Raw genomic sequence first — 11,221 nt, forward strand, 5'->3', positions numbered from 1 at the left:
AAGTTACGAGCCTCGGTTTAGTATACCAAATATTATTAATTTCTCGTGAAACATCCCACTAGTCAGTTATTCCAACTGATATCCAGTGATTATTTGTTACCAGCTTGTTATAATTGGTGGCAGCCTTAAAATTTTCCATGGGACTCGTCTTTTTTGTTATCGAATGGTTGTGTTTTAGTTAACTAAGAAAAAAGTGTTTCTCATCACCACTCCACGTCACGCTACGCTTCGTCTCGGTAAGTCACATCACGCACCTTATCTCACATCTGAACACATCGCGTCACGTCACCTTAACTTCACACACACGTTGCGTGGCATCACTCAAACTGTCACTTTGACAGTCGAGTGATTTTCGAAAAAAAAAAAAATGCTTCACAAGAGAAAATACTTGTTAATTGTTTAAACAATGGCATCAGTCTATCTAATAATTTATTTTCCTTTATACAACTTGTCTTCACGTAAGTCCTGAAGGTTCATTTACAAACGTAAACGTAAAATCACACGAACGTTTAACATAAACGGCGAAACAGTTTTCGTTGAAACTATCAAAACTGACTATAAATAAAGTTTGAATGGCTTTTGAGACTAAAGAGTGAGAGGGTATCCACATGATCAAAACTCTAAATTTGACAAAATCACAGCGACAAGAAGTTGAGAAATGCTGGATCTTGTATAGACCTGGATCAGTAAAATACTTGAGATAATAAATTGTAGACGGAAAGACTGATCCATTACGGCAGTAAAAAGTTGGATATATAAACTGAGAAAAAATATATGTATAAAAAGGCCATGCTCTTCAGCCGCTCAGTATAAATAAGTGCGACGAGCAGAATTGATGACATTAAATCTATCTAGCTAGCTCTTGACCTTTCAGCTTCATTTATTTCATTAATTTTTATACTTATTGCGTTCGACGTAGAAAGAACGCACTATACAGATTGGAGTCGAGATTGTATGGGACAGTTGGTCTATCAACGAATGGATCTTGGGACACGTATCTGGTATCCCCCGCAGATTTTGCAGGGGCGGATGACATTATCACCAACTTGGGGAAAGAGAGAAAGCCTGGGATCGACATCATCCAATGCACTTCCTTATCTTTGATATAACGTTCCTGTAACGTATTTTCTCATTCTATTCTTATTGCCCTCAAGGTTTGTTCTCCAAACCGAAATCAGTTTCCGGGAATTATTATACATATTTTTTTCAGTTTATATATCCAACTTTTTTGTTTTCGTGTTTTTCACTGCCGCAAAGGATCAGTCTTGCCATGACGCCGGCAGGTCTTTCATATCAATACGACTTCAGCTGTGTATTCACGGTACTCCTAATCGTCTTAAACCTTTATTGCTCCAGTATCAACATGGAAATTCTCCTTACTCTTCCCTGTATACTTCTTGTATTGCTTGTTTTGAGAATTTATCTAAAAATCAAGAGATTTCATTTTTGGTGATTATTTCTCTTATTCTCAGAACCTGAATGCTTGATCAAGAAGTGGAATTGTAAGGAGAAAATAGATGTTGGTCACTTTTGGGGCTTAAAAGGTTAACTGGACGTGCAGCCAGATTGGGTATCGTTTCACAGCTTTTGTCTTGAACAGGGTATCGATATTTGTTTTGGTCAGTGAACTGAAGCCGGTTCAAAATCACATACCAGAATTGAAGACTCTTACGTCGGAACGAAGACCTCCTTGGTAGTATACAGGATTGGTTCATTGCATCGCACGGTCGAAAGGAACCTTATACCTGTATCGTGTAAGCGTCGTATGACTCTTCGTTTTCAGCAACTATGTATGTTTCACATTTTCAACGTTTTAACAAACAAAATAGTTTCGTCATGCACTAAACCAAAATGAAAGTCAAACTTGTAAGAATGCATGCAAACACCTTTGAGGTTAAACACATTTACGAAAAGTACCCAAAAGTTGGAATAAGATTGTTAAAAAAAATATTCTCATTTGTACAAAACTTCAGTGAAAAGGTATCGAGATAAACCAGTTGTCTCCTGTTCAAGCTCTTGAGTACTATAGCACGCAGAATTGTTTAATCTCGTTGTCGCCTGATATAGGAAAAGTCTTTATGTGATGATTGTTCGATCCCATTTTGATGCCTTCTCGACTGTCGATGTCATGGTTCATCTTAAGACCATTTAAATGATGTCCGTTCCGTCCTTGTGTTTTCCCAAGATTTGTAAGCCTTTCAACCTCATTTGCCAAAGTTTCGATAACTTTTCTACACCTTTTTCGTTCTTTACCTATTGTCGTCGTAAGTTCGTCGACTTTACGCTCCAAAACTTCGTTTCGCTTTCGTTCGTTGTCGATCTGCAGATGCAATTCTCCGATTTTCATCTCAAGTTCCCGGATTTCCCAGGCGGAGTCGGATCCAGGTTCCCGGATTGGTTCTTGTACAATGACTTTGGTGGGTTCTTTGGCAGACAGTCGCTGCTTCAACTGCAAGTAATCCAGTTAGAAGCTATTAGTGACAAATTAAATTCAAAGCACGCGACTAACTGGAAGCGATTAAAGAAAACATATCAAGATGCAGCTGACCCCGAACATCACACATGGTATTAACATTGACCGCAGTGGTCTTGTAAGACGTATAATTCATAATTCGTCAAGATAAGTACAAAAAACAGACGTCAGGTGGATTATTCATTTGAGACAAATATAATAAATGCGTCTCTTTCGCGCGTCTGAGAGACGCATAAGACAAAGCGGACAAACAATGCGTCTTAACCCCTTTGGCGATTCGATTGTTTTCGAACTCGGTTTCATCTGATTAGAAATTAAACCCAACGCACGAAAAAATACTAATCATTTGGCGAACATGATACGCTTTCAATTTCTTTCCTCGGAACTAATATTGTAAGTTGTGCTCACTCTTTCTCTCGACTATACTTTCAGGACCTTTTTACTGAACTGATTTCGGGTCATCCCATGTTTACGCCTGCTCTCTCGAGATCACCGGATTCTCGGCGGGCTTTGTTGTTAAAATCTCGTAAGCTGGGATGACCCGTCAGGTTTAGGTCCCAGACTCTAACTTCAGCCTGAGACGGATAACGCGCCTTCCAAGGTAAATACAACCACTGGCATAGACTTTAAGCCGGATTAGCATAAGGGCCAGCAAGCATGAAGCAACTTCCAAGGCAGATAGATAGTTTGTGCGCGGTAATGGAACATTGAGTTTATTCTGAGTCCCTTAGGTTATACTGCAGGTTCTCGCTTTTCAAATCTTGAACATAAGTAGTCTGGAGCCAACCCTTGCAGAGGTCTACAAACCATCGCAGCTCTTTGGATTTGCTGCTGGCGAGCTAGGGTTTTTATCCAAGGAGTTACAACAAATAACTAGCAACCGGATCATTGTTTGAAAAAGTCAAAACACGGGCTGCTTTATTTGGTACAATAGCAGTGAAGAAGGACGATATTAGCTTGCATAAACAGGCGCTTATTTAGCCGAGCGCGGAGCGCGAGGTAAGCGGAAAAATAAAAATAAAAAAAAAGCCTGTTATGCAAGCTAAACAACATGAAATGCGTGGGCTTCCTACCAAGACAACGCAGTGAAACGTTTACTGAAGCTAAACAAGAGGCGTACAAACGTACGAACAAACCATGAAATTTTGGAACCTCACAAGAGGATGTTAATCAAAGTTCAGTATTTACCGTACCTTCTTATAGTTCCTGCCAGTTTTCTCCAGGGACTTGTAAGTCTTAATGTACTTTTCATGCTGCGCATGCGCCATTTCTATAGTCCTCATTGCGGCGACTGCGCACAGCTGACTTGCATTGCTCTTGACCACGTGATCAAATGAAGAGCCCTTACCAGACTCCCACTCGTCAAAATGTTCTTCCCATAGCTCCTCCTCGTAGATGTTGTCTCGCCCCAGGGCAAGCACGGGATCATGGTGTTCCTTTCGGTTAAGCTGGCTCAGTTTTTCGTTGAGAAAATCCTGATTCTTTTCGTCCTCCTGGAGAATCAAAATAACAAGGATGCCTGGTGTTTAACGTACTGAAGTTTAACGGCCCGGAAATTTACTCATTTAAGTATAATAAACTCTGCAAAGTACAGACCTTCCGCGCAGTCTTAATCGGGAAAACTTATTACTAAAAAATAGAGAGCCCGCCCTTGTAAAAGGCACTAGTATGAATAAGCAATTTATTGCTAGTAACTTTCTCCAAGCACTTTACATAAACTAAAAAAAAAACTAGTAATAATAGTATATGAAAGGTTAGGAATTTCATAAGCCGGAGTAGAGAAAAGGGCACGAAAAACTGTGATTTAGGTATTTAAAGTGCTACTACGATCAAACTTCATGTCACGTATGAAACAAAAATGCGTTCTTTACAGCTTATCCAATGTGCCTGTAGGACCAGGCCGCAGGAACATGGCGGTTCAATGGCGGATGAAAATTCGTGGAGTTTGAGCGCAATAAAAAGGCCCTTTCCTTCATCTTATGAAGATATAACTTAAAATCGTGTACTTTAGGACATAAACTACCAATCAACCAAAAATAAAAGGTCTTCGACAATTTGATTGTAGTAGCAGTTTAAAAGGGCCGGACAGACCCAACGAAACGAAATGCAGTGTTTCTACTGTAGGTATGTGAGGGGGGTACCATTTCTTATTGAAGGTATGTAAAGAGTTGCCTTTTCTTTCAAAAATGGTACATAAAAAGGTAAGGGTTTGGACCTTGGGGCGAAGCCTACTCGTTTAAAACTCAATAATTGTTGTATTTTAGCCTGTTCATCACTGTATTCGTATATTTAACCTCATTTTCTTTAATATAGCAGCTAGATGTGATATATTGTCTGCAAATAGCCACTGTAATACCTGGGGGTCATACTTTGTAATTGCAAATAATAAACTCGACTCAACTCCATGTAGACCCCCCTCCCAAACTGTGCACGTCCCATCCCTTATTTAGATCCCTCTAATGTGATTTAAACAACTTAAAGTATAAAAGAGGTAGACTTGAGAAGTAAACAAATAATTAAGTGAATGCGTGCAATGTTTTATCTAGCATGTGCATGCCAACATAAAAAGTTAGCCGTTGAGACAGATCTGCTTGTATCGGTATTACATTATCCGGGTCAAATGCTTTCAAAAAACGCTGATAAAAACAAGATTTCAGTTGCTGCTTGAAAGAAGTAACAGGTGCAAGTGATTAGATGTGTACTGTAGTTTTGTCTGTCAAATTTACGAGACAGTTAGATGTTAACGTGCAGTCGTGACTAGGTACGTAACGGAAAAACAAGACAACGCGAGTGTGATATCTTAGGTGATAACAAACAAACAAAAATTTAAACGACACGCCATTCAGGTCGACGAGGAAAAAAGGAGAAATTGTACCAAATCAGTCACGAAACTGAAACCACAAGTAACATACTCTAAACTCTTTTTTATATATAACAACGCTGTTTATAAGACGTTGAGGCTGAGATTGACCAATATTTCACGAACCATTCCACGGCCAGGCCGCTTGGCTGAGAGTCACTAAAGAACGTTATTATTTTGACTATTTAAGCGGTATGAACTCAGATAAGGTAAAAAGAAAACTTTAGTCTGCAAAGTCCACATAACTTAAATGCCGAGCGTTGGCTGGTACGATATCTTGTACGTAGAACTGGAGTAAGCCGTACAAGCATGTCACAGATAAGCGATATACATGACAGCAAATCATAATCTTTAAGTAATGGTCCGGATAAGAACTACAATCTTGGACAGAATAAAAAAAAATTAAACCCCGTCTCCCCCCAAAATCAATGATGAATTCACGCGTGTAAAGAACTGGGGAGAGGGGTGTTCGTAATTTTTCATTTGATTTGTCCAAGATTGTAGGTAAAAAGAACAATAGGCCGCGACTAGGTTCCTGGTCTCACATGCGTATTGATTTATGGAAATGCTCGCGCTCACAGCAATAACAGGTGACCAAGAATTGATAGGAACATCTAAAATTGCAAAAAAACAAAAAAACGAAAACAAAAACAAAAAAAACATTCAGCCTCAGCCTCGAAATTAGACGTTCATGTAAAACAACAACAACAACAACAACAACAACAAAACAAACAACAACAACAACAACAACAAAAAAAAAACATTGCGTACTTAGCGAGGAATGTCGAACGGAACCCAGGGTCAAACGGTCTCAAAAATCTGAATTCTGAATTCATCTCGACCTGACTAAAACGTGTATTAACGCCGGGACGGTATTATAAAACATGGCACGAACAATGTGCGCTATTGTGAAAGCAATAGTCAACGCGTGATCTAATGCAATTATCAAATAAAAACAGGTTACAAAAGGTGAAACAACTATACTTAGCTGTGTAAATAAACTGAGAGTAACACCTGTAGAACATAACTTTTGCCACCAGACAGACAAGAAGGCATCTAAACAATGACAACTCGATCAATGTTCGTGGACGAAGTCGGATTAATTTTAAAGCCGCTTTAACTTTACTGAAAGAAGGATTGCATTGAAGAAAAAAGCCTCTGAAACTTGGTCAGACTGATTCTTCTGAAATACAGGTCTCCAGGGATGAGCTGCATAAAATTTAACGTCGGGCGTAACTGCTAACGCCAGACCTTCAGCCCGATAGCATTTACGCCTGCCGTTAAGTTTTATGCAACTCGTCCCAGGAGCCTATATATATAAGAGGCTCATAGTCATGGTCCCGGGACGTGTCATAAATGATTCATAATAGAAATCGACTTAAGACAATTCTGACAGAAGACAATAAAGAACAATAACTCCCAAATGGCTTTGTAACATATATTTTGCGCACAAAAGGCAGCCTTAAAAAAGCAACTGCATGCCCCAAACATTTGATCGATCGGTCGCACACGAGACGTGAAAAAGAGAATATCGAGCGCATGCATAATGCTACATTTATTTTGAAAACACAAACATACCTAATGCGTGATAAAGATTTATTTCTGCATAGCCCCTACTGCAACGATTACTTGAGCAATTCAAAAACGGGGCCTTTGTAAGCTTTTTTTTATAATGAATTTCAAAGGTTCACTTCACCGGAACAAATGAAAGGGCGGATGTTCTTCTATCTTTAGCACTTAAATCCCCGATATCAAAATACAAATTCTTCTTTCTTGTCCACATGCACTTCTCAATGTAGTAGTGGGGAGAAAAGTGATGTTACAATGCGAAATTTCATGCTGACCACTATTCGGTCTTTATAAAGGGTTGAACACAAGGAGCAGACAATGTTTTTTTTCCCCAAACCTTTCGATATGCCTGAAATATATCTATATTAGTCTTTTCGAGGGGAAAAGGATTTTGTTCGTCGATTTCGTAATTAAAGAACGGCACTTATTTCGATGACAAACTCAATGACATTTTGTGGAGGTCACTGATCTCGCTGACAAGCTGGGTATAAAATTTGATACCTTTGAAATCAGTAATGTCTGAAGTCAGGCAACATCGCGACTGAACGTCGGGAAACAGTCCATGTCGAGGCAAGCATTCGTTATGATACTTCGCATTTGTGAAATTTTGAATACAGAATTTGTCAAGTAGATCAAGTTTTTCCTGAATTTGCGATCACAAGCAATTATTCAATCGCGATGTTATCCCGACAGGGTCGATAGGAAAAAGAGATATGTACCGAATTTTCCACATGTTTCGAAGAATGAATATATTGATTTGATGGGCTTATAATATGGCGTGTTTCATGTCTGACAGATGTAGTTATCTTGAAACGCAGGAAAAACTAACGTTCCGAATCCGGTATATCTGCGGTTGTTGACCACCCAGGCAATACCGTTTTTGAATTTTCATTTCAATTGTCCATTTTCATACGGATTCCACCATTAAAAGTCAGTCCGCAAACATGCCGGATATCCATTCATTAAAATAAATCGCTCTCATGCGGTTTCCAGCGTCAGTGAAGTACGCCATATATTTAATCGAACGACCATCTATATCTTAAATATATTAAATCGAACGACCTGGAGATCTAAGACCATTTAAAAGGCTCTGCTCAACAAAACATACAAAGATCCAAGCGAGATTTGTCACGTTTCTCCGCCGAAAGTAAATAGGTAAATTCGGGACAGAGTTTATAAATAAATTATGAATGCAATCTGGCAATGTGATTTCGCGAAGTTTACATAAAATCGCGGGCCTGCGAGCAGCGATCATGCAACAATGAGCGCTTTTGGCTTGCCCGCGAGGCTAAATCAGGACCATAAGAGGGTTTCTGCGTAGAAGAACTTGAGATGTAAACGGAAAAATGTGCCTTTTCAAACGAATAGAAAATCGGAAAGCCAAATTCTGATTTCCGTCTGAAGAGCACGTCCATCTTTGAAGGGGAGTTGAAGAATACTTGCCCAAGCGAAGTTTTATAATACTGCGATCGATTACGCGAATCCGAGCAAAGCGTTCGTTTTAGAACGAAACATCAAAGAGCGCGCGTAGTTTAAGTCTATGTACTCTGTGTACTTTAGCTACTTTATGATAAACAAGATAAAAATAATATCAAAACTGTACAATACAAACCAGCAACAGTTCAATGATCTCTTCTTTGAGTTGAAGCTCTGCTTCAAGGAACAGCAGCAATTTCATCATGTTTTCAAACCTGCTTTGGTCGGCGGCGCCGCTCGAAGAGAACGCCATGGCGTGTGATTAATATTCACAGGATAATGTTACTTCACCGCGAAGAACGCAATGCTGTGACCAGTGTCAGGCCAAAATAAAGGGCAGCTTTCACATCTGTTGACGGCTAAGTTTTCACACTGTAATGACGTGCAAAATCTGCTTTTGTTCCGGAGCAACCCGGCGTAATTGTCATTCAATTGAGCGCAAACACACGACCTTACGTCAGTATATTAAAGTAGGCGTAAGCTGTTATTTATACATCTCGGCAGAGGTCAGGCACTCAACAATCGTAATATCTTGACAGTTATCTCACTGAATTTTACAATAGTCGACGATTTCTTCAATCTCTGTGTTATGAATTTTATTATTCAGTTAGCACTTTACAAATGAGACCCAGCTTTGCAAGACAAAAGAATTTTCTTTTTCGCTCTGTTGTCACAAAATTCCGCCATTCAGAGTTCAGTGTGCTAATCAATGTTTTTGTGTGTGGGGAATCAATATCAACATGCCAAAAATTTTAAAAGACGTATGAAAGAGCTTGAAATAAAGAACGAAATTCCAATTTCTTATCAATTACCGGCTATAGATAAGGTGTATCGATATACCGCGTATCATTACGTCTAAAGTTCCAATCATAATTGGAAAAGACTTACTTGTTGAGAGGAAGGCGACTTTAAGCTAAAACAAAATAGAAAAAAAGAAATCACACACAAAACAACAACAACAACAACAACAACAACAACAACAACAACAACAAAATTAAAACAGAAGAACGCCAAAGTTTACAAGTTTCTCACTGATCGTTAACCGTGCAACCTCACGTTGATCACGCACGCAGGCCATAGTCTTGATACTCGGCTTCTAAAATATTGGCTTGCTAAAACCCCTTGGCTGCTAAAATGCATATGTACCGGACATGACTACCAAGTTTGCTTTTGAGTAGTTTTATAATGTTTATGATGGCGATCCTGAGTGGTCGCAGCTTTTTTAGGGCTCAAAGACTACTGTTTACAACTTAATACAAAGAAGCTTTTTTGAACAGCTGTTTCACGAACATACTTCACAAGTTTACACCCCTTAAATAAACGGAAACCAAAATTAAAGCATATAATTGTATAAATTGAACTTGAGTAAAGCCAGATTTTTTTGAATTAATGAAAGGAGAGGTTTTGTAGGCTTTTTCTATTGTGGCAACCTACTCTTACATTCTTTCACTTTTTTCGGTTTGTAGCACTTCCTCAAAGAAGACGAGAAATGTGTGTTCCGTACTACGGAAGGGCAAAGTGAGAATAATCAGTGAAATTTCCGGCAATTCTGGTTTTCTAATATAATTGGTATTTGGTCCCACTATTTTGACGTTTCTCGAAGTATTCCTTGTATATAATCATACCTCTTTATATACATTTTTATTTGGAAATACTTAGTACTCAGGTTGAAAAAGGTGCCTTTTTACTTTGATTCAACAAAAAAAACCTGGGTAATTTCAATTTTGGGTCAACAAATGAAAATCGAAATTAGGTACCCCTTTGCTTGCCTGCCACAAATTTAAATCGAATTTTGGTCCTTTTCCGTTTACTCTCTTCGCTAATTTGGTACCTTATTTCAATCTTCCTACCAATATATTAAAATCAAAATTTGGTTCCTTTTTCGCTTTTTTTTTAATTGCGAGTGCCAAGTGCCAAGTGAAAGAAAGAAAAGCAACAATTCACACAAGGAGAGATCTAAAAAATTAGAAAAAATCTGAAAAGGATTGGTCTTATTTGGCGCTTGAAAATAGATACTGTAGCTCAGAGTCCTCGTCTTTGAACAAACTGTTCCACAAACGGACTGCCAGATAACTAGAAAACTGCAGACCTAGCTAGTTTTCTCACTCCTATTGGTGGGAAAGCGTGGCTGAAATAGTGCGCTTTTAAAAATGTTCCTTGGTCATACCAACTACCAACCAGGCATTTGGATATAAGCAAGCTGACCAAAACACGAAGCCGGTACTGACAGTATATTGGGTCGTATACTTTGAGTAGTGAAGGAAAGAAATTGCTGAAAACGTGTTCTCTGAAATATCCTACCATGTTCTTACAAATTTACCGAGTTATTTAGTTCTCGGTGAGCGAGGCTTTTTGTCATAGATTTTTAAAATCGCTAACCCACTCCGATATAGTTACAACAACATAACAATTGAAAACAAAGAATTCATAAATCATAACAAAAGTCGTGGAATTACAACGCGACAACCAGGAAGACACCAATTTAATTAACGAGTCCGGTATGATAACAGAATTCCGAAAACCACCCAAACGACAGAGCATTCAACGAAGGAAATGTCTTCCTCGAATTCAGCTGTTATTTAGTTTCTCAAATATGTTGGCAGCATTGGATAAACTTTGAACAGGAAAATTGCTGAATTCAGCGTGACCTTTCGGAGGCCTCGTAGCAGGCTGTTTTAGAGAGGGAGGTGGAAGGAGAGGAGACTGGGGTGTTTCCCCCCTCCTACCCCTCCCCGAAAACGCGGGCTACTGGCTAGGCAAGCAACAAGTGGGAGAGGGTGGTGGTTCAAATAGAATTTCTTGACCCGTACTTCCCTGTGGTTCTGTTTATTACCTGAAGCTGC

At 39.0% G+C, this 11,221-nt stretch overlaps 1 protein-coding gene across 1 annotated transcript; it reads right to left on the reverse strand.

The window, feature by feature from the left end:
* Window positions 1–388: 388 nt before the first annotated feature.
* LOC146450196 (uncharacterized) lies at window positions 389–8,631 on the reverse strand. The gene is made up of 3 exons (XM_085100652.1): window positions 8,515–8,631; window positions 3,667–3,966; window positions 389–2,449 (listed from the first exon to the last, which is right to left on the reverse strand). The coding sequence occupies exons 1-3, from the start codon at window positions 8,629–8,631 to the stop codon at window positions 2,024–2,026; spliced, it is 843 nt and encodes a 280-aa protein (XP_084956778.1). The 3' UTR covers window positions 389–2,023.
* Window positions 8,632–11,221: the final 2,590 nt, after the last annotated feature.

Source organism: Pavona decussata, unplaced genomic scaffold (genome assembly GCF_977016875.1).
Source record: "Pavona decussata unplaced genomic scaffold, jaPavDecu1.1 SCAFFOLD_482, whole genome shotgun sequence".
Lineage (NCBI taxonomy): Eukaryota > Metazoa > Cnidaria > Anthozoa > Scleractinia > Agariciidae > Pavona > Pavona decussata.